The sequence below is a fragment of the Penicillium bovifimosum genome (assembly GCF_028826915.1).
Source record: "Penicillium bovifimosum strain IBT 22155 chromosome Unknown utg000005l_segment0_segment0, whole genome shotgun sequence".
NCBI classification, from domain to species: Eukaryota; Fungi; Ascomycota; class Eurotiomycetes; order Eurotiales; family Aspergillaceae; genus Penicillium; species Penicillium bovifimosum.
This window is the reverse complement of record NW_026622714.1, coordinates 4,417,716-4,441,060: the sequence shown is the minus strand read 5'-3', so window position 1 is coordinate 4,441,060 and position 23,345 is coordinate 4,417,716. Positions and strand designations below refer to the sequence as shown.

The 23,345-nt window shown below is 49.8% G+C and overlaps 7 protein-coding genes across 7 annotated transcripts; 2 read left to right on the top strand and 5 right to left on the bottom strand.

Annotated features, from left to right (window-relative positions):
- Positions 1-467: 467 nt before the first annotated feature.
- N7515_006893 (uncharacterized protein) lies at positions 468-1,166 on the bottom strand (the record flags this gene model as incomplete). The annotated part of the gene is made up of 1 exon (XM_056667637.1): positions 468-1,166. The coding sequence occupies one exon, from the start codon at positions 1,164-1,166 to the stop codon at positions 468-470; it is 699 nt and encodes a 232-aa protein (XP_056521233.1).
- Positions 1,167-1,883: 717 nt separating this feature from the next.
- N7515_006892 (M28 family metallopeptidase) lies at positions 1,884-4,844 on the bottom strand (the record flags this gene model as incomplete). The annotated part of the gene is made up of 1 exon (XM_056667636.1): positions 1,884-4,844. One exon carries the CDS (start codon positions 4,842-4,844, stop codon positions 1,884-1,886), a length of 2,961 nt encoding a protein of 986 aa, XP_056521232.1.
- Positions 4,845-5,321: 477 nt separating this feature from the next.
- On the bottom strand, positions 5,322-7,191 carry N7515_006891 (putative ubiquitin ligase complex F-box protein GRR1; the record flags this gene model as incomplete). The annotated part of the gene is made up of 3 exons (XM_056667635.1): positions 5,322-5,666; positions 5,725-6,405; positions 6,460-7,191. The coding sequence occupies 3 exons, from the start codon at positions 7,189-7,191 to the stop codon at positions 5,322-5,324; spliced, it is 1,758 nt and encodes a 585-aa protein (XP_056521231.1).
- An 849-nt stretch (positions 7,192-8,040) lies between these two features.
- Positions 8,041-9,989, bottom strand: N7515_006890 (putative AMP-binding domain protein; the record flags this gene model as incomplete). The annotated part of the gene is made up of 5 exons (XM_056667634.1): positions 8,041-8,348; positions 8,400-9,029; positions 9,093-9,539; positions 9,596-9,791; positions 9,849-9,989. 5 exons carry the CDS (start codon positions 9,987-9,989, stop codon positions 8,041-8,043), a joined length of 1,722 nt encoding a protein of 573 aa, XP_056521230.1.
- A 971-nt stretch (positions 9,990-10,960) lies between these two features.
- Positions 10,961-11,950, bottom strand: N7515_006889 (60S ribosomal protein uL13; the record flags this gene model as incomplete). The annotated part of the gene is made up of 3 exons (XM_056667633.1): positions 10,961-11,196; positions 11,273-11,585; positions 11,794-11,950. 3 exons carry the CDS (start codon positions 11,948-11,950, stop codon positions 11,058-11,060), a joined length of 609 nt encoding a protein of 202 aa, XP_056521229.1. The 3' UTR covers positions 10,961-11,057.
- A 780-nt stretch (positions 11,951-12,730) lies between these two features.
- N7515_006888 (metallophosphatase domain-containing protein) lies at positions 12,731-14,015 on the top strand (the record flags this gene model as incomplete). Its single annotated transcript, XM_056667632.1, has 2 exons — positions 12,731-12,926; positions 13,066-14,015. 2 exons carry the CDS (start codon positions 12,731-12,733, stop codon positions 14,013-14,015), a joined length of 1,146 nt encoding a protein of 381 aa, XP_056521228.1.
- Positions 14,016-17,627: 3,612 nt separating this feature from the next.
- N7515_006887 (J domain-containing protein) lies at positions 17,628-19,238 on the top strand (the record flags this gene model as incomplete). The annotated part of the gene is made up of 1 exon (XM_056667631.1): positions 17,628-19,238. One exon carries the CDS (start codon positions 17,628-17,630, stop codon positions 19,236-19,238), a length of 1,611 nt encoding a protein of 536 aa, XP_056521227.1.
- Positions 19,239-23,345: the final 4,107 nt, after the last annotated feature.

Here is a 23,345-nt window from a genome sequence, read left to right as displayed (position 1 = left end):
GGATTGTGTCTAATGTTTACTATGTTGGAGAGATGTGCAGAGGGCTTATGCGGATGCTTCCAGGGAGATTATCTCAAGGAATTTGATGCACACTGCCTGACTTCATCATCCGGTCTTGTTCAGATATCATTGTTTGATTGCTCAAGTCCAATTTCACGTAGCTCAACCACTCAGCTATGTTCATCTCAATCTCGAAATAGAAGGACGCAAGGCCAAAGCCAACTGCAGGTCAACACGCTCAACCAGATCCAACGGACGGCTCGAAAACTAAGTATCGCAAAGTGACAAGTTGACTTTCACAATATAATGGCTTAGGTATTTGACGTCGCTCAAAGTTCGCTTAATGGTAATTTGAACACTCCCGAACTTGCTGGGCCTGGCTCTCTCAAAATCTCGACGACGGCGTCAGATGCATTGGAGAAGCAGTTATCACACCTCCGGGTCGAAAGTTCAGCGTAAGTCCATGTTCAATCAACGACATTAACGTGCGGACAAACCATGATGGGCTGTACCTGCTTTGGGCTGTATAGACGATTCTCGTTGTAGCGATGGCACAACGTATAATCCAGTTCAAGCGTGATACGGTCATTACATGTCTCCAAAATCTCCATATCCTGCACTAGCTCTCCAAGTTCTGCACCCCAGAAGGTTATGTACCGAAGAGGCTGGGAATCGTATTCCTCAGATCCAGACCCGTCGTCCACGATAGAGAAAAGCCGCTCTCTTTGGTGTCTATCGATACCATCTCGAATGTGCCATCTCATAGTCATACCTGAATCCCAAATGAACTGATTGGACGGATATAAGTAGTTGCATTCGCCGCAGAATGTCAATTTGTCGGATTCAAGGGGAAGAAGCAGCTCAGTTCTCTGGTAGAATCCAGTCGATGGGTTGATGAGATATTGCTCCAGTGGGATGCTTGGCTCGCCTTTGTTGATGGGCCTAGGGCACTTCAGTTCGGGTCTTTTGAGAATAAATCCGAACTGTTTGTAGTATACCTTGCATGTCATTGCAAGACTGGCTCCAGATAATACAGATAAATATGAGAAAACCATGTCCATCAACTCTGGTGGTAGTAGAAATATCAAGTCCGGTCCGAGTCCGGTGTCGTTTGGGACAGAAGCCATGGCCATGGGCTCCTCGCTATATGGTGTATCGTTCTTCATTGTCTTCTCTTCGGGTGTGGCTCTTATATTCGTCTCTGTATAAGCGAAATTTGTGTGAAGAATATTCATAGTCTTCTCTTCGAGTGTGGCTAGGTTTTATATTGGTCTTTGTATAAGGAAAATCGGTGTGAGGACTGAGCAAAAGCTAGAGTATGGGATACGAAGAATGTCGATGGGCAGAGGTAAGTGTCCATTCACTAAAACCTCCAAAACGACTCATCAATTATTATTCATGACGTTCGTAGGTGTGTCCGACACCTATTCTGTAAATTCGCAAATATCCAAGAAAGGCTTAGTTAGTAGGCACCCTCACTCTAATCTATGGCAGTACCATGGTTCGGTTGGTTAGCGGCTCGAGCTTAACCTTCATGGCACTTGTGGATCTTACTGACATGGAGTTAGTTAGGACTTAGGACATGCAGCGGAGTCTCAGATTTCAATGCTCTAGCGGTTTCTGCAGATCTTCATATTGAGCTCCTTATATTGACTATCACGACACTACAGCCGCAGTCATGTGGAAATTTCGCGGCGCACCCAGGGAAACCAGCTCAACTCAAGGGTATGTTATGGATGTCTTGACCAAGATAAAGATCAGAAAAATGCCCCTACATGGGTCAATACGCAATGTAGCACAATCAAAAAAGCGGCACGATAAACACGAGCTCATAAATCATACATAAATAAGGACCTGACAACAACTCTTACCGCCAGAAAGACTCAAGATGCTATGGCCTTGCGGCTCGAACGCTTAATCTCGAATGACCGCGAGCCCTCGATCAAGCCGTCAGAGAACTTGGTTACAGCGACCCACGCCGGGCTGAACCGCTTCACCTCGTCGAGCGCAGGGATGAGACCGATTCGATTATTGTCGCTCCATAGACAGGTGATGCGGCCCGTGATAGAGGACTGCTCACTCTCAGTCGCGGGTGAGTCGTGCTCCGAGAAATCAACATCCACGGTCCACTGATTGTCCCATGTACGGCTCCATAGTTGGATCCGACTCAGGCCATCTGGGGAGGGGTTCAAAAAGCGAGGGTCAGGAGCAGAGGAGCCGTGGACATGGAAGCTCTTGATGAGGTTTCCATCGATGTCGATGCGGCAGGCGCGTGTATTTTGGCCTGAGATTTCAAAGCGAACGGAGGAGCTGGCTGGATCAGGGTGAGAAATGCTGAAGGAAACCCACTCCGGCGACAGCTCTGAAGCCTCGACTGGGGAGTCGGGATCTTCGTTCAAGGCAGATAGAGATGCGGCACTCGTGGCAACACGTGGTACCGGTGCGTTCCATGAGCATCGTTGTACCTCATTTTTGCCTCGGAATATCCAATCGCAGGACTCATTTTGGCCCGCTGCGCTGGGAAGCCCGTATACAACGTCTTTGACAAAAGGAGGCATGCCGGTGAGGGAAGCAGTGGAGATTCCGTTGTCGAGATCAACTTCCTGCAGGAAGAACAGCTTCAAGCGGTTTGAGTCTGCGAACGGGAAAGCAACAAGGTTGTAGATCAGGGTTCCGGTGAAAATACAAAGTAGGAAGATAGGCAGGTGGTATGTATACCGGTGGATGAAAGGCAGCATAGGTGCAAAAATGAGTGCAGTAAAAGCAGCAATCAAGAGATAGATAATCAGCTGGGGATTACCGTCCTGCCCTGTCTGGTTGAGTGCGGCAGTGATCAGAAGAGCCAGTGGGACGATCAGCATGAGAATCACAGGAGCAGTGAGGAGCAGCTGCAGAAGCCACGTCCATCGCGGCATGCTACCACTCCATGCTTGCTCGTAGGCATAGACGTTGGGATCTTCCTCTTCCTCTTCGTCCAGGTCGTGAGACTGGTTATCTCCCCCGACGCGGACGTAGTTGGCAAAGGTAGTGCGATGCGGGCCGTGCAGCAGCGATGTCGACTCAGTCGGGTCCTCTTCAGCATCATCTTGATGCTCATCGCCCGATGCAGCAAGCCGACTCCCTTGAGTACTAGGCCGTCGTGATTCGGTAAGCCTGCCAGCGTACTCCGATTTCGGTGGCAGAGAGAATAGTTCCAAATAGGAGATCCATGTTGCCAAAAAGACGCCGGCGAAGTAAAATAGCATGAAATAGCCGCCTGCAAGTGCTTCCTCGTGTTCATAAACGGTGGCAATCACCATGAGAGACCAAGAGAGAACAAACATCCAGGTCCAAGTATAAACTCGATGGAAAGCAGATGGACGTGCAGAGTCCGCTACACGAGAAACAAACCAGGCCAGGAAGATCCAGGCTGAGATCATCATACTCCACACAGCGTATGAGCTGCTGTGGGCAATGAAAGGATTGACCTTAGTCACCAAGTAAGCGAGGCCGATAGTCACTCCTGTGGGAATAGAGATTAAGAATGGGAACCGGAAGAAACCACGCAAGCCACGCAAGGGGATGTTATCGTCGGTGAGCTCAGAATATACCGATGAGCGGAACAGGTACATCTTATCCGCTTTGGAAAGGATGATGCTGGTTACAAGCAAGGTCAATGGCGCGATTATCAGCAAAGTAACAGACAATGCGAAAAGCGTGTGCAGACGGAACACAGCAAAAGCACTGCCGAAGAGATCGAACCAGACAGCTCGTGTACCAGAACCACTAGGCACAGCTCCATCATCACCGGCATGTCCGTCGAATCGATCACTGGTATCAGACATAAGGTGCTCCGTAGTGGCAACAGCAGCAGACAGCATGTGCCAAACTGAATCCATACTAGTGTGCCTGGCATCATCCTGATCAGTGTGGTAACGAGCTCTGGGTTCGAAGAAAGCAACATCCAGTCCTCGCAAGCCCAAAATACCATCCAAAACAACATAATCCGTTTGACTACTGATGAGACCCTTCTCGAAACCATTGGCACTCAACACGGAGCCGAACGGGTGCTGCGACTTGGCATACGCCTGAGTGACCTCCGTATCTGAGCTGCGGAACAACGTAGCGCGACCACCAGCACCTGCACCTTCCAAGTTCAGGAATGTATGCGCAAATTTCGCCATCGGGTGCTGGCTGTAAACGCGTGCGCCATTCAGATAGTCTTCCTCGCCATTGTTGAAGAGAACCACCAGCCCGCGACGCGGCGCATGGCCCGGTGTGAGGAAGTATTTCACTAACTGCAGACAGGTGACAACGCCAACACCATCGTCTGTTGCACCGTAGCCTGTTGACACGCTGTCGTAGTGTGCATTAACCAATACTCCCCCCTTGCCACCGGGTACTCGACCGAGAGTCTCCCACCAATTCTCTTTTTTATCTTCTGATCCACGAATGTAAACGAGGATGTTGGTGCCTTCAAAGTAAACGCCAACGCTTCTGTCGATAAAGGTTAGGTTGGACACCATATCATCGAAAACGAAAACATCGGGCTTTTCCTCGTTCGCGTGCTGGTACACCTGGGCGGAGGGGGCGGACTGCTTGATCGCGTCGATACGTTCGAGTAGCCACGAGCGGACTTTGTCATTTTGATGTGAGTTGTAGGGGTGGAAGCCTTGTGTGAGGGTTTGGAGATCATGCCATGCCTCTGTGAGGTTGAGGCCACTGGGGATGGTTCGGGGCGCAGATGGGACGTTGTGGTTGATCACCAACAATGGGATGATCAAGGCGAGGTACACGGCCGTGGTGATTATTGTTACCGGCCACGGCGTGAATGCCAGGGGATTGCTGGCTTTGTAGGAAGCCATTACCCTGTGCTGGTTAAGCTGAGAGGTAGGGGGTGGAGTGGAGGTTGAAGTTGGAGTCGGTTTTGAAGCAAATGCGGGGGTAGCTAGCCGGTACATACCGACTTCTGAGCTACTGCAGTTACATTGCAGATGCGCTGCACACGAACTATACTATTCTTGAACACAACAGCAGTTCTTGAATTCCATAGGTAACCGCATGACATGTGAAAGGAAGCCCAAAAAAAAATGAATTGCTTAAGTTCTACATATGCAATGGCATACCGACAAAAAATAATCCAAAGTCCGTAATCGCTAGCGTACTAATGCATTGCCCAAAATAACACAGAATGGTAGGGTCACCTTCGCTCATATGGATAGAGATATGGCTGCCTATTTGACCCGGTGAGGAATCGCAGGCAACATGAGAGGACATGAATGGGATATGAGAGAGGCTTGCGCCTAATCTCGTTTTCGACCGCAAAGGAAGGGGGTATCGTTTCAAGTATTTAGAGGACCGACGTCGATATAATCGTCGTCTCCGTCGTTGATGACAGTTGCATTCATCAGCCCGGTCATTTGGCCCTCATCTTCGTCGAGTTCTTCGTCGTCATCGTACATCGTAGCTTCGGCTCCCTGGAATGATGGTTCACTTTGATTCAGATGATCACGGAGTCGATTGACACCATCACCGCTGAACACACAGAAAACATCCCGCTGCTGTTGCGTGAACTCCGGGGGAGCTTCCCGGCAGAATGCAGTGAGGTTATCTCGGAGGAACTCTTGTACGCCGGTCAAACTTAAATGTGTCAGGCGTGGGCAATTGTTCAACAAAGCATGGATACCCTAAGCCGTACGGTCAGTATATCATGTTGTGAGTATCAGGATCTTAAATCGGTCTCACCTTCATCCTTAACTGAACGCAATAGCTCAGGTGAACTCGCTCTAGGCTACTGACAGAAGCATGGTGCATCCTGGGCCGTGCCAGTGCCAGTATGCTCTGATCGGTGATAGCCTGACACTTGACTAGCCCGATTCTTCGCAGCTTGGGCAAGGTTGCCAACTGCTGCACGCTACGGTCCGTCAAGAGGTTGCAGCAGGCCAGGTCAATATATCGAATACGGTTGCAGGCCTTGACCAAATGAATCACGGCCGTGTCTGTGATGTTGGAACAATGACCGAGATGAACGTAGTGGAGGTTCTTTCCTAGTTGGCAAATGGCCATCACAGATCGATCTGTGATGAAGCGGCATTTGGCCAGTACCAAATTGCGCACTCGCGGAGCCACGGTCACGATTCGCTCTACTGAGTCATCTCTAACGTGCTCGCATGCGGTCAAATCGAGAATGCGAAGACTGTCGAATATCATGTGAGGGGGTAGCGACATGAAGGCAGTGTCATCGATCTCGACACAATGGGCGAGCCGCAGTTCACGGAGATGGCGCAAAGTCATAAGCAATGGAGTCACCGATTTGCTAGTGACAAGGCTACAGTCATGTAGATCAATTTCCAGGATAGATGGGCAATTCTCTGCGAATGACTGGATTGTTCGGTCTGTGATATTGGAGACCCCATTGAGTTTCAACTGTTATGAAGTTAGTACTTGGGGACCACCCAAGAAGTCACACGATCCACATACCCTCTTAATTTGGCGACACTTTTGTGATACAAGAAGCAAAACCTCATCGGTGACTTTGGAACAGTTCGTGATGTTGAGTCCTTGCAAACGGGGGCAATCCCTGGGTACTAAGGCGATTGTATGATCGGTAAGGTTTCGCAACTCGGAAACATCCAACGCCTGTAAATGCCGGTTCCCCTCCACCAAGTCCGACACGCTTTTATCTGTCAGGTTCTTGCAGCCAGTCAGAGTCAGTCGCTCAAGTCGCTTGCACTGGTTGAAAGAGACAAGAGTGCCATCGTTGACATCTTCGGAAAGGGCGGATAGGTTCAGTCTCTTAATGAGATCTGCATAATTGAAAAGGCTGTCCGGTTTTCCTAGCGACATGGCCACGCTTCCCAGATTACTCCAAGTGTTGCAAGTCGGCCGATGCCATAGTATCCCCACAGAATTTGCGGCCCACCCACGACACACCAACATACAATTGAGCATGTCGGAAGGCGCTGACAATTTCGAGAATATCGCAATCAGGATTTCCGGTGGGAGGCGGCCGACCGGCGGCAAATGTACGGAGTTTGCATTTGAAGGGTGGGAGTCGCGGAAATTGGCCACGCCGAGTGATGACTGGGAGTCGTTGGCCTGTTGCATGAAGAAATCCGTGTCATCGTCGCCAGCGCGTTCTGGTGACGTCGATCCAGAGGTTTCCGAAGGGGCTGCGCTTGAGCACCGACCGGCTTCGCGTAGACGATGCATCCTAGCCACCCTTGGTGATTCGCTCTTCGTGGCTCGGTTGGATCTGGGTTCGGTATGTTTGTATGGTCGAAATCTCATAACTTCATGAAGGAAGCCTGCATGGGCGGTGCGTGCATGTAAGGCTAGAACAGGCAAGTCCGGTCCACAGGTACAGCCAATCCTTGTTCTCTCAATGGCTGTGAGGCCTTGTTCTTTAGAGAACTGGTAGATAAACGTATCCTTCGCGAAATATTCGGGAGTGGCTGCACGAGGTGTGAACGTAAGCGTAGGTCGACCGCGCGTATTTGGGGCAAGGGAGAGATGGACAAAGATAGATCGTTCAGAATGCAGTTGAACTGACGATCCAGATCATGATCCTTATACACCCCCGTGTATCAGATGCAAATGCGTAATCAGGAAGGCAATGCAGGTTAATGAGAAGGGGCAAAGACAATGGAGGGGGATGAGGCAATGGGGCCGGGTTTCACAGTGCTGCGTGCGGAGTCCGTGCCAAGAGCTGCTTATCATTCGATAAGCCCCAGTGTAGATACTATTCTTAGGCTTGAATCGAAAGGGTCTTTGTTCATGCAAATATTGTAGAAGAGATGGAAAAAGAAAGAAGTAACTTAGTAAGGCATGCTACAAAGATCACGCTATCCACTGAGATATCATGGTCGCTTGAGCTGACCTCGTGCTTGACCTACGATCGATCTACATGTCACGGGAATATCACGCATCTGATATCATTGGAATGTAGGGAATGAAGGGAATTCGCTTTCAAACCTTCTTCAGGTGGCATGTATGTACGTTGTGCTTAAGATATCTACTCATCTATATACTTGAAAGTATTTCCCCGCCTTGGGGGTCCATCTAAGCTTCTTTGATTCCCTTAACCCAGTCACGCAAAACGTTCTTCCGGATTTTGCCAGTGCTGGTCTTGGGGAGTTCAGGAACCACCTCCACTTCTCGGGGAATCATGAATTTGCTGATTCCACTGTTGTTCCGGGCCCAGTTGATCACATCCGGACCCTCAAGGCTCTTGCCTTCCTTCACCGTGACAAAGGCTTTGGGTCGTTCTCCCCAATGGGCGTCAGGGACAGAAACAACACCGGCTTCCAGAATGTCAGGATGCGTGGCCAGCATAGACTCAAGGGCTACAGAGGAAATGTTCTCGCCACCTAGTTATTGTTAGCCAGTTTCCTCTAGCTCGTGCCGCTCGCAACACATACCACTGATGATTATATCCTTCGCACGGTCAAGGATCTGAATGGCACCGTCGGGATGCCAGACAGCCAAGTCTCCAGAGTGTAGAACACCTCCTGCATAGAGTTTCCGGGTCGCCTCGGGGTCCTTGTAGTATCCACGGGCGCAGATGTTTCCAATGAAAACGATCTCACCAATCTCCTTGCCATCTTTGCTAACGTCGGCGATAGTTCCTTCGGGTACTTCGGTCTTGATCACCCGGGCAGGAAGACTTGTAATAAACCCATGGCCTTGGCGGGCCATCTTCTGATACTTTTCCTTGACAGGAAGTGTGTTCCACTCCGGCAACAGGTAGCCTTTGGTGATCGGGCCATATGTCTCAGTCATTCCATAGACATGTACAGGGTGCAAGTTGAGGTTGGTCATTTGTTCGAAAAGGTGAGGCGTAGGGGGACTTGCTGCCACAGTGACCTGAACAGGATTGGGCAACTTGACTGCTTCTTTTGCGTTGCATAGCAAGGTGTTCACGGTTGGCGCAGCGTTGAAATGGGTGATATGCTCGTCTTTCAGCAGCCTCCAGATTTCTGGGTAGTCAATCTTGCGGAGGCAATAATGGGTGCCACGCACAGCTGTCACGGCCCATGGGAATGTCCAGCCTATGTGCAACATGTGTTAGCTGTTAGGATCTGATCAAAGAATTCCTAAGTGAAAATACGAACCCATAGCGTGAAACATGGGCAGCGTCCATAGATAACGGGCACGTCCACCTTGAGAGTTCAGACCAGACTCGATTACATTTCCCAGTGTAGCCAGATAACAGCCCCGGTGAGTAAATTCAACACCCTTGGGTCGGGCTGTAGTCCCACTAGTATATGCCAATGCAATGACGGCCTCTTCATCGGCAGCCTGGCTCTCAAGACCTTCCCAACCATGTGCACCGGTCTCTAAGTCGTGCCGGAGGCCTTCCAAAACAGCCTCATCGAAGGGTCCCGTTAGCTCACCCTCCGTTGCATCAGTATCGGTATCCACAATGATAGGGATGTGAGGGTGTTGGGATCGGTAGCTTTCCAGAAGAGGGACATATTCCGCATCCACGATGATCGCATCTGCGTCGCCATGTTCAAAGATATAACAGATATCTTCCTGCTTCAGACGATAGTTGACAGCTTGAAGTTTGTTAGATGATTGGTTCTTCACTCTAAAGATTATTTGTACAGCTCACCGACGTTTACAGCACCAGCTGCGGCGATTCCAAAGATCGACTCGAGGAATGCTGGAGTATTCGGGCATAGAATTCCCACTCTGGTAAACCCGTGCTTTTTGATGTAATAAGCTATGCCTCTGGCTCGATCTGCGAGCTCGGTGTAGTTCCTGCGAAGGACCTTGTTGTTTGCGGTTACATGATGAATCGCCTCAGCCTATGTAATCCCTTGTCAGACAATTGAAGTACCGGCAATTACCTGAAGAAAGCTTACATTGGGTTCAATGGCAGCAGCACGAGTGAGAAAGAAAGTAGGACATAGCGTGTGGTTATTGAGACGGTGTTCAAAGGATGGTGTCGAAGCTGGGTTGAAATGACCGAGCAGGCCAGACAGTCGAGTCTTTACTCCAGACATGCTACACTGGGCGTGTGAATGAGGCACAAAAGAATGTGTTGTGTTACACAGTAGACGGTATGTTGGATTTGAGGATTGAATGGATAAAAGGTATTTCCTGAAAGATGTAAACAAGATTGAAGAAGAGAGAGGGAGGATTACTCCAAGTTGGGGAAAATGCGGGGATGGGTTCGGCACGGATGCAGTTAACCTAGGCTATGCCGATCGATCACAAGGGGGGAGGTTCGGGTACTGCGGGTACTATTTCCCGGGGGTTCGGACTAAAGGATTGGGATGGCTTCATTTTCGGGGGATTCTGATCTACGGCTATCTTCCCTTCAATCAATCGTCGTGGATTGGTCTCTGGTGGCTGTGGGGACGCATGTGGATTAACCCCACGAATTTGCGAATGTCACCAATGTGGTAAATGTGGAAGAAGCATCAAATCAAGAGGCTTCAGGATCGTAATAAATGGGGTACTGTCACTACCGAGTACAAACACCAGCCTGATGATTATGTAGCAGTCAGGGACGTCCACGGGTGCTCGGTTTTACTCAGGTAGCAAAAGGCGGCAAGTTAAGGACTGAGCAGTGAGCACTACCGTGTAAAGCCGAAAGAGAACGCCAGGAAGTGACAGAGGAAATCAATTACGTAGGGACACATGAATACAGGAACGCATAGTATTGACGCTGGCATGTGTGCAAGTCGATAACATTACCATTGGAGAAATCATGTTAAGACCACCCGAAATTACCAAACAGAAGAATAGGTCGAAGTATTTTTTTGATCATAAGAATCATGTTGAACTCTTGAAAATTGTTTCTTTGGATTAAACCGCCACGGCGCGAGTCAACGGCCAGCTATTTTGAACCTTTCATCCCAAACGACTCCGTTTTTTCCGACTCTCCGAAGACCCCAGTCGCCGAGCCATCATGTGCGTCACAGACAGTGGGATTCATGAGTTAGGGGACCGGGGCGCATAAGAGAATCAATCAATCGGCTTGCCGTCCAAATTCACTGAAAGAAAACCGTCCGCGATTCCATCCCAGAACCATCGCTCGACACAACAACCAGCCGCGCTAAAGGTATCTAGTAACCGTACTGAGCAAGCTGATCCTTGGTCTTGCTGTCCACATTCGCTCCCTGCTCGGCCTTGGCAAGGGTGCGGCGAGCGGCCTTCTTGCGCTCGTAGTAAGCCTTGCTCTTGACCTTCCGGCGCTCCTCGAGTCTGTAAAGATGATGTTAGAAATTGTCGATTGATCCGATTGATCACACTGGGTGATATATCCAAGCAGTATACATACCTGGAAACAACATCCTGGTACTTCCAGCCAACCTCGTGGCTGAGACGGCCAACGGTGCAGTACTTGCGGCCGGGGCGCAGACGCAGGACGCGGAGGGCCTGGGGAACAACGACACGCTTCTTCTTGTCGTAGGGAGGGGGAACACCCTCGAAGACCTTGAGGCGCTCCATAGCGGCGGCACCACGGGCAGTCTTGTGGGGAATCATGCCGCGGATGGCCTTGTAGAGGATGCGGGAGGGAGCGCGGAAGTGGAAGGGACCACCACGGGTGGGGTTGAAGCGAGTCATCTTGCGAAGGTAGGCGTGGTACTTGACTGTACGGTGAAATTTCCTGTCAGCATTCTGTTCCCTCATGCATTTCCTCCGAGGCGGCTAATCGCCAATCTGATAATCAAGAAAGAACTGCCTATGAGTTCGAGTTGCGTATTTTGCCGATAGTCGATTTTTCCCATATAAACTTGCTCAGGCAGTTCCCAATATCACAAATACCGCAGGGAGAGATTCGAGAGGGGTTGAACGTACGCTTCGCACGGAAGAACTCGCCGGAGATGTTGAGGGCCTCACATCTCACAACGACGATCTTCTGACCGTTGAGCAGCTGCTTGGCGACAGTGCTGGCCAGACGACCGAGAAGGTGTCCTTTGCCGTCTATGCACACAACTGATTCGAAGGACGACATCTTGGCGATCTAATGTCCCGAGGGATGGATGTTGTCGGCGGTTGTTGTCGGGGGTGTCAAGTCGACGCACACAACGAAGTCGGATGGCTCGATGAAACTGAGCTAAGCGAGGGTCCGCTCACTTTGTGTTAGTGGCGAGGGTCGCAGCCCTAAGCTTATCCAATCATGAGCCACATGAGCCGCAGAGATCACGTGCTGTATCTCTTCCAGACCCACCCGTTATCGCATTATGTAATTTTCTTATTTTTTCACTGTGTGTCACGATGGTTCCTCTTTTCTTTGTGCCATTAGGGCATTGACTTAGGGCTGATAACATGTGTTCTAGAAGTTAAATCGTTTAGTTTTCTCCAGGTCAACAGGGTGATTGATGGCATTCAGTGAATTTTGTTGATATAGAATTTTCTCATCAATCTGAAGTATTCAGCAGCTAGTACTGACTTGTTTCCAGTGTCCAGGTTAACTACGGTTGTGAACCGTCTGCCTTATCTCCTTCTGCTTCATTATTGAATCACCTAACTAGATCTGTGGATGATCTGGGTAAAGCTGGAGATTGGGTCCGCTTACTAAAATATCTGTGGACCCCCTCCCCGGCGGCACCTCGCGTCTTAAAGACCATTGTTTTTCCCCCAACAATGTCCACTCTTACAACATTGAAGTTAACAGACAAGACTTCCTTCTTTCCCGATGTCCAACCCGCCAAATCGCTTGCACAGTATACTCCAGGCACCACCCATATGACTTGGTCGTCCCTCGACAAAACTGCGCCTTGATCTCCGCGTCATGGGACGAAGAACGCGGTTTGTCTGCATCTCTGATACCCACGGCTATACGCCCTCTGAAGCAGGCTTCAAGCTCCCAGCAGGGGATGTACTGATCCATGCCGGCGATTTATCGAATAATGGAACCATAGGAGAGCTCCTGAAGACAATGGATTGGATCTGCAAGGCCGACTTTGAAATCAAAATCATAGTTGGTGGTCAGTCTCTGAACTCAGTGCCCAACTCATACTCGGTTTCACCCTGGGCAATGATTTCATGATATATTGATTTCTCGCCAAACTCCGCTATCCCACTCGCACAACGTGGTCAACACAAAACACCTAATCGTTTTAACAGGTAACCACGATGTCTCATTGGATCCAACGTTCTACAGCGAGCACGGACAGAGCTCTCCCAGCCAGCAACTTCAAAATTCCCAGCGCCTCTTAAATCTCATCAAAGAGTCACCTTCGGTCGTTTTGCTAAATCACGAACCCGCCACGATTCGCTTGACCCGCGCGAACGGACCCAACACGCTATTCAAAGTATTTGGCTCCCCATACTCGCAATTTCAAGGGAACTGGGCATTTGGATATGAATCAGGGGATGCTGCTGCGCTTTGGAGTCAGATACCATTCGATACGGACATCGTCATCACACATACGCCACCACGATCCCATTGCGACCAAAAACCGAACGGAGTGTCCGTTGGGTGTGATGCGCTTCGCGGTGCGTTGAGCCTCATCAGACCGCACTTAGCCGTATGTGGCCATGTACATGAAGGACGAGGGTACGAACGGGTCCGATGGCAAGGCGAGCTTACCAACACAATCACCAACCCCGGAATACAGGCGCATTCTGATTTGGTTGAAAATGTCACTCGAGGCATTTTGCCCCCTGGGGGCAGTAAGAAACAGAGCCTGGTCGATCTAACTGGCAAACGAGGTGAACGATTAGACAACGAGGGATTTTCGCGCCCTACTCCTAGGCAGCATGATTTGCTAGAGACGATAGCGATGGCACCGACCTCACCAGCGTCAGACTCAGACTCAGCTGTAGGAGGTCCAGAAATGGCAAGTCCACAAAATTCTCCGAGCACTCATCCGAGCCTGGGCGCGGGTAGCCTTAACCCCAGTATCCATTTCAATCACGCCTTGCAAACACTCAGAAAGGAAACCTGCATTGTCAACGCCGCTATCGTGGCCACAAGTTGGCCACATCAAGGCGGCAAACGGTTCAATTCGCCGATTGTGGTCGATCTTGAGCTGCCCGTGTGGCGCAACAACCACGCGGATGCAAACAGATGAGTCTCATTACGCCTGACCCTCGGTCATTTACCCATGGGTATCAAGCAAGCTTCCCATCAATACTGCAGTCTATTCCGACGGCCGGATCGTCCGAAATGGTAATCTTCGCCTTGCTTTGGGTCTTGCATGGTGGCTTGACGCCAAATCGTACCTACTACCTTCTCTCTGGAATCTTCGTACATTCGTACAGTGACCTCGTGGGCTTTGACCTGTTGACGCGGGTGTTTGGGTGCCTTGATGTTCCATGACTTTAAGATTGGTCGGGTAGTGACCGAATGCACCTAGTGCTGTCAGATTGTCGACGCTTACATCATTAATGTGCGGCGCACCTGGACAGTGAATTTTGGGCAGTCTATGGCGATGCGTATCGAGTATCAGCTCTCCGGCGTTTACGGGATACTTGTACAGAGTGATGTTATTCCTTCCACTTAGATTAATAGGAATAAAACAGAAAGAAGGACTTGATTTACTCTCTAATTCCCTCTCCTCTCAAACTATTCAAACATCCCGTGTCCGAAACCGGGCTGTGTACCCCTCCTACGGAGTACATCGTACATGTATACCCCGCATGAGCCCATCTGACCGATCATCACATTTCAAGATTGAGCCACACGCGCCTGTGATATCACAACTCCCGTCTGGATTTTCCTCAAACTCTCTTCTCATCCCAGGTACAGTGTACTGCACATGTCACCTGCAAAGGGGATCTCCCCGGAATTTCAAAAATTCCAGAAACCGCAGCGCTTCCAAACGGCCGGTTAGTGGACAGCAAATGTCTCAGCATAGAAGGAACACAAGAGACTCCAGCCAACCAATGCCAGGCCCCTCCCTTCTCCCTGACACTCCGTACCCGATGTGACCATGCGAGGCTGATCATGTATCTCCCTCAGATTTTGCGTTTTGTGATTGTGGTTGGTCTTCCGTTCTTCAGGCATTTTGAGAGCTAACACACATTATCTCTCACACTCTCTTGTTTCACATGCTTCTCACAAGGGTTGTGGCTTGGCCTGGCACACTCCGTTCTAGAAGGCGCTTAGTGGCTGGGTGAAGAGGTCTGGCCACGCTGCCTAGATTCGACAGCTGTCCTACAGTATGTAATAGTAAAGGGAATTAACTATTGAATGAGGTGATACTAGACAGCACTATTGCAGGCGACCTGCATCTGTATTTGTATTTCTGCCCCCGGATAGCAAACCCGTACCCGTTTCCAACCCAGCCACACAATGTGTGGTGCATGTGTGGTGCATACTGTATGTACTCGACATATCTCGCCTGTGTAGCTTCCTTGCTTGAGTTACTGACTCCATGTCTGCTTCAGCTATGCTTGAGACTCATCTACTACATTACTTAAGTATCACTAGTTACTACTCTGACTAGACAATATAAAACGCAGCCTTCATACTTTGGCTGATAATGTCCAATCCTGAATTCACCGACCTCCGGCCGTAGTGGGGTTGCGTGACTGTCAGGGAAGAGGGGTATCCGTTGATCATGGACTAAGCGTATAAGGTTACAACCCTGTGCTTCCTGTGTTTCGGCATGGGAGGCCTTGTGTGACTTTGCGAGCAGCGCTGATGGGATCGGAGGATTATGGATTCGGCTGGTGCGGTCGAGTTGGAAAGCTGAGGATCGGGTCTAACCGTGGACGTTGCTTTCGTTGGCTGGCGGTTAATCGAGCATCCCGAGCAGAAGAAAATAACAGTCTAGCATCACTATCACACGGGAGATTGTCAACTGACAGAGTCAGGGGACGGGAACAGCAGGAACTGTGCCGTCAAAATAATGTCGGGATCGGGAAAGTGCGTGAGCTGTCTCGCGTTTCTTGCCTTGGTACTGGACGGCCTTAGCACATTGATTGGAAGTACCACTACCCCTGACGTCCTATGTACATTGTAGATAACTATTCAGACTGTAGACATAGTAAGATCATGGTAAATGGATGCTGACAGGACGTCAGTTCTTCTGGCCTTTACGCACTTTCCCAATACTAGTACAATTGTCATGATCGGGGCTGACACACGCATGAGCTCCGTCGAACACCGGTCTGGGTATTCGTCCGCCGCGCGGACCGCAGTCCTGGGTTCAGATGACTTTCCAGGTCACCAGTAACTAGGCGGGTGGGCCCGACCATCCAAGATAGAAGTGGTGGTTTCGTAGAGAGACTACTGCAATTATCTCATGGTCAATGGAGGATTGGCTGATACACCGTAGTCTTGGTGGGGTGCTTTATCAAAGCGGACACGTTGGGAGAATGGAGCCGGTGTGGGACGAGTGCCAGCTGTTGTCTTGGGGGATTGGGTGTGAATCAATGCCTGAAAGATCCAAAAACGGGTACTTATTGGCCTCGAGATTTGCATACTAATATTGCCGGGAGAGCTGCATTCCAATGGAATCATTAAGGAGCAAGCTGGGAATCAAATATTGGATATTGAAACATAATATGTACTATAGAATGTACATTGGATGCAATACAGGCGAGTCCAACCTACTTTACTATATATAGATCCCACGGACTTCTTCAGAATAAGAAAATTAAGGCCTACGGAACTTCTCGGGAAGACGGATGGATTACCGTGGGCGAAGTCAGGCACTGTTGTTCTGACAACACCACAGAGCAACCTTGGATCGTCCAATCGAACCTTGGAACCTTCCAGGTTCATCAAGCGAGCTAAGTTTGACTGGCTAAGCGTGTACCTCGGACGAGGCAAATAAATGAATAATGAAAGAAAATAAAAGCGAAAGGAGTGAGGCGACCGAACCTAAAGAAGGCTAAGAATCCATATCCAGTAATCATTTCAGGCAAGTCGAAAAGATACTACCTGCAGGAGGCGGACTACTGTATCGAGACTGCTACATGGAAGAAGTAAAGATGAACATTATGACGACCACCAAGAGAGGGGGGCAAGTCCCGATCCCTTTACGGAGTACATACTCCGTACAAGGGATGCCCTCGTGTTGATTGATCGCCCCACTGTGCTTAAAAACGAGGCATGATTGGACGTAGTCGCCAGCAAATCAGATCAAGTGCTCGGGCCAATTAAGTGTGGTCGGTGTAGGTAATGGGAGGAGTGGTCCTGGGGAAATGGGCTTAATGATGATGTTCTAGAGGAGGGGGGCGCGGTTATTAGATTGGGCATATGTCTTTCGACTTCAGAGACGATATTCTTTATTCCTTTCTATGATTATACGCTTCCATGTCTCTGTCGTGATTCTTTATCCTATCAAACTCCGATTCTACAACCATACGTTGCCTTCCATCAGGTGGCGCAGCAAAATTTCTCGCCCCTGACATCTGGTCGGCTTAAGACCGTCAGAAGAGACCTGACAGCCAATTCATTGTTTTATCTGAATCGTTATTTTCGTTTTTTTTGTCTTTAACAGGTCTATCTTTCACGGCAAATCGGCCATAATATTGACAATTCCCTTCTTCGCATTGCAAATCATCTCCAGTTCATTCTCGATCGGTGTGGAATCTTTGCTACGTCAACATCCAAGTTGCTTGACATTCCATATACACCTCCACCGCCTCTTTATTCTTCCACACTCTCCCATTCTTTCTTCTTTCACCCCATTCAGTTCAATTCAGGGAATCATTGAGCAATATCCCCTACAATGACACTACCACCAGACTTAGACCCATACGCTACACTCGGGGTGGCCAAAGAGGCCACCCTCACTGAGATCAGGGCCGCCCATCGGAAGCGGGTTCTCAAGTGTCACCCGGACAAGATCCAAGATGAATCGCAACGTCGTGCTGCCCAAGACGAATTCCAACAAGTCCAACAAGCCTACGAATTGCTTTCTGACGAAACGCAGCGAGCCAAATACGATCAAACAGTCAAGATCGCCGAGCTAAAGCGCGAATTGCTCGAACGCAGACGAACAGATCCTTCGTACGGTTCCCCACGAGGAAGTGGAAACGGCACCCGCGAATTCCGCAATGGCCATATCGTGGAGGAGAGAGTCCCATTGGATGTCTACTTCGAGGAGAAGATGCGCTTCACGGAGGAGCCACGCTCGGTGTCTCGCAAGTATGATGAGTTCGGTCTGCGCTCGAAGCCGAAAGCCACAGAAGAGAAGAAGAAGACTCGGACACCGTTAAGCACGTATCGTCAAGCGAAGGAACGGAAGGAATCAGTCAAGGCGACACATTCCGACCGTGCGAAGACCCGCGATCAGGAACGCAGACGGCAAGCCGAGGCGAAGCATGACACCTTCGAACCGTACCTTGAATCCGACGAAGAGGCATCTGATTCTAGTGTTCCCCGCCGTGTGTACACCCGAATCTCAACCACGCCCCGTCGAGAGCGCGATTCGCGGTCCCGACCTTTGGAGTCCTCCCGTCGCCGCGAACGCCGCTACGAGGAGGAATCTGATTTGTCGGATCACTGGCAATCCAAGATTGACAGCCAGTCTTTCAGTGCGGAGGATTATATCGCGTCCAAGACAGGTCGGAGTTCCAAGTCCCCACGCCGCTACCATGGTTACGACTCGACGGAACCAGAATCTGCCGGCGCGCGGTCCTCGGCTCGGTACACCCGCACCCGACACCGTTCATCATCACGCGACGACTCCTACGAACACCTGGAGACGCCACGAGCTTACGAGACCAAGCCACCCAAGATGCAGTCCTCAGTAACCTCCCCGAGCATCAAGGCGTCTTTCCGTCCTCCATTCTTGACATCCCGCTCTGCAACCGCCACCGGTTACACACGCCCAAAGCAAGGTCACAGCTCGACCCTCTACCAAATGATGTACGAGGAGGTGCCATCGCGCACGTCCAAAACGCGTGATCGCAACGACTCAGGCTATTCCAGCCCCGGCACTCCTGAAATGTTACCCAGAGGCAGCTCCCCGAAGATTTCGAACACACGCTACAAGATCGTTGAGGAACCAGATCACATCGTTGTCGAACCGAAATCATCGAAGTACCGCACGGCAAGATCCCCCGACCGGGAGCGTCCAACTCCTACACGACAGCCACCTAAGCGAAGTAGCACGTACCAGACTTACACCGAAGCCTCGCCTCGCGCTGAAACCCGGTCTGCACGTACTACTCGCACTCAGCCGGACGTCGAATACATTTCCCGTCCGAAAGAGAAGGATATCAAGTACTCCCGGACATACAAGCCGGAAGACGTCAGCTACTCCCCCAGGCCTCGCGCCTATTACTGCGAGGACGATTATCGTCCTCCGGTGGGGAGACGCCAGTCTGCCTATTAGTTGCTTGAAGCAATCATGAAACCCACGAAAGATGAGCACCTACGACAAATTACAAATTACAAACTACCCTTACGACACTTTTGCTTTTAATTTGGAACCTTCCCATGTTTATGTTTTTATCTTACGGGGCTGGCGGCGTTTTTCAATTTTTACCTTTCGCATTCCTTCTTGTCCATATGTTTGCTGCAGCAAAGCAGCATTTCACAATTAGTGGAGAACCCATTTTTATCCCCGGGAATTGATTTTATCCGTTTGAGCAATCTAGCATTCTTTCAATCCGATCCTGGGCGCATCAAGGATTCTTCCATTCCACCGGAATTATGCACGTTGCACGTGCCTCCTGCATTTCCATTGTCCATTCCAGTGGGCAGTTGGAACTTCTTTTTCGGGTCTACTTGGCTCGTGTCACCTGGCCTGCTTCCACTCCCGCACAGCCGGGGTGTATCTTTGTTGCAACCGCCGGCGCACTGGGAAATGGGATATAGGGTGTGGATGGTGTGTTGCATGCTGGGCTGCCCTCAAATCCTACGCTTGTGGCGTATGAAGTTGCTTGGTTCTGCTTACTATCTTATTCCCCTTTCTGTTTTCTTTCTAGTTTGTTCTTACTTTTTTCCCCTCTCCCTCTTTCTCTTTATGCTGTTGCACGCACCCGGGTTACCGCTAGATACCCCTTGGACTACCTTGCCGGGGAACTACAATTAACGATTTACGCGCTTTGAGATATGACATGCCATGATCCTGGTTTTATTCGTTATATCCATGTCTTTTTATTTGCTTACCTCGCACTGTAAGACGGATCCGTTCCAAGTTGGGTCTCGGGTTGGTTGGACTGGGCTGGGTTATCAATGGGGCCACAGGAAGTGCGCAGGTGGTAGAAGCCACATATTTTACGGTGATTGGATTTCTTAAGACTAGAATGTTTGGGATACTTGAGTTGTGGTGTTATATTGGGAATAGTATGTATCTAGAAGGCTCGAAAATTGATTCGGTTTGTGACTTGCTTCTACACCTAGCACCTTGAGCTGACTTGTTGAAAGCTATTGATTACCTTAAGGTATGGTTGAATAACTATCATTTTGGTATAAAGCATTTACTGCAGAGAGGAAGAAAGTGTTGGTAGGTATGATTTTGCCCTTCTTACTATCCAGCCCACGACCACGAGCCTATCAGACAAGGGTCACCTAACCCCCTCACCCCCAGGGCTGAGAGACCATAGATAATCGAATATCTCTTCGACAACAGTATACTCCTTCTTCTTACTTCCACTATGGCTCTTCAGTCATGATGGATGTAGTGCAAATGAAGATCGATCAACATGTTTGAACATGTCACTTGGCCCCATCTTGTCCCAGAGGCTTAGGACGTCGGCCCAGTCTCCATTGGTTTGCTTCCTGTCTCCTGCCGCTTTGATAATATACTAACACTTACCTGACCCAGTCATCTGGCAAATCTTGCCGCTCGTATCAAGGTTCCTCTTGATATAATGGAAAATGGCAGGAGATAGCAAGCGAACCAATGGAGACTGGGCCGACGTCTTAAGCCTCTGGGACAAGATGGGGCCAAGTGACATGTTCAAACATGTCTATCGACAACCAGTACCTCAAAGAGGCCTGGGGCTGTAATTTCTTGCCACAAACCTCGGTATGCACATTGTTTGTGTTGAGAGGCTACGAAACTAGCATGGGGAAAATCAGGAAGAAGAGACTGATCCATGAGACTACCTTATGGAAAAGCAGGCTGTTTATAAAGCCTGGATAAACAAAGAGAATGACAAACTATGAGAGCCCTCAGTTTGCAAACACAAAGACATCTGCATAGTGCAGCGATCATTCGGTATGCCTCCGAGTCGTCCGTTCGTCTGGTCTCTGGCGTCGGGCGTGTAGTAGGGAGGAGACAGGTGGACCGTGGGCCGAGTGGGCCATCATCGGTTGCTGCAGATCCTTGACTCTTCTCAGTGACCTGCAAAACAGAATACAGTGACTGAATCTCATCTTCGTGGAAAAGGCAGTGACTAACGAGAGACACATAAAAATCGACGTACAGGGTGATCAGCTGGGATCCTTGCTTAATGCTTATCGGGCCTGCTCTCTGTAACATTAGCCAAACGCACACTAGCCCGCACATTAGCATCAGCCACTTTGCGTCGCTCAGGTTGAGACGGGTACTGGACCTGGCAGAATGTCAGCCCCTCAGCCCCTCACAGCCCTGCCTGTCGACGCTAGAGCATGCCTCTTGATCGCTGTACTCGGGCTGGATGCAACAAGGACTGGAGTGACCATATGGGCACATTCGCCGGATATCATTAATTCGGACCTTCAGGCTCCACGTTGGGCGAACCTGTCAACCTGATGAGGTCTGCGAGAGATCGCGATCTATTGGGGTTGTGCACGGATGGTGACACGCCACGATGCGCCACAGTGGGCTTGGGCGGCTCTCTGCAGATCCCCCACGAGCCCCAGATCTACTACCCGTCCATACCACAGCGTTCAAGATGGTCACAATGCTAACGGGATAGAAAGTGCCCCAGGTACAGTAGGTACTATGATTACAGCGGCCCTTGGATTTAGGATTATGAGATTAATTGTTTGTATAGTACACAACAAAAGAATAGGGACAATGAACAATCAGAGACACATGACAAGAATACTTTGAGAGAAGATCAAGCTACCAGCAGGACATATTGGATTTAGGGATGTCTTCCAGTGCCAGGACGACCGGTGAGATACCCACTGATCATAAAAGCGGCGGAACATTTTGATCTGTCGTCTGCTGTATGAACTGACCACAGAAGACTCGCACCTCTGGATCATAAACAGGCAGACCATCGATCTGCCAGAGAAGCCGGCAGATCTCATCACTATATACATCAGAGGCATCAAGACAAGAATAGTAGACAAGGTGATGCTATGGTGCATCAAGATAAGAATAAGAGACAAAGTGTGGCCCTGGACCCTAGCTCCGTCCCACAGGTTTTTAGTCATACCCGCTAGTACCGAAGTACATCCCTTTGCGAGGGGCAGGTTCCGGGGCACACCGGTCGAGGGGGTAGTTCGGGAGGTAGAACACTTGCACCGAGGGAGGGGAATCACGATATCAATCAAATCAGACAGGAGAAGGAGGAGACGGGAGGAGGAGATGGGAGGAGGAGGAGGAGGAGAGAGGAGGAGAGAGGAGGAGAGAGGAGGAGAGAGGAGATCAGGTACATCACTGATAAACCTCGCCCTTGGACTTAGACTCGGACTCGGAGATGTACTCGGTACCAATGAGGTAGGTTGCCATGAAGAAGATCATAGTAGACTGTTGTGCCATGGACTCGCTCTGACCCACACGTTTTTGGTCAATCCCGCTTAGTACCGAAGTACATCTTTTTGCAAGGACAGCGAGGTTACCGTCACGAATCGAGATAACAGCCAAAGCAGACAGGAGAAGAGAAGAGGGGAAGAGAGGAGGAGATCAGGTGCATCACTGATAAACCTCGCCCTTGGACTTAAGACTCGGAGATGTACTCGGTACCAATGAGGTAGGTTACCATGAAGAAGATCATAGTAGACTGTTGTGCTAAGGACTCGCTCTGACCCACAAGTTTTTGGTCAATCCCACTTAGTACCGAAGTACATCTTTTTGCGAGGACAGCGAGGTTTCCGTCACACCTATTTAAATGAGAATCGAAATAACGACCAAAGCAGACAGGGGAAGGGAATAGAAGAAGGGAAGAGGAGAAAGGGAAGAGGAGAAAGGAAGGGGGAAACGGAAGAGGAAGGGGGAATACGGAAGAGGGAAAGGGAAGAGGGAAAGGGAAGAAGTAAGTAGGAGAAGGGAGATGAGAGAAAAAGTCAAGAACTGAGAGAAGTTCCCGATATTTATATCCAAAGAGATGCCTGCCTGTTTGGGCAGTCAATGATCTGATCTTGTGACTTCCCAAGAAAGACCACAGACAACCCGGTCATACATCCCCAAGAACATGTGACCTTCAAAGCTTACAACCTAGCTTCCATGAGCAGCTCATTGGAAACACCTTGTTCCGATTGACGACATGATACCAGGGTGACACGCTTTCTATCGATTCTTCCTTGCCATTTCATCGTTCGATACCGTTGAAGCACCCAG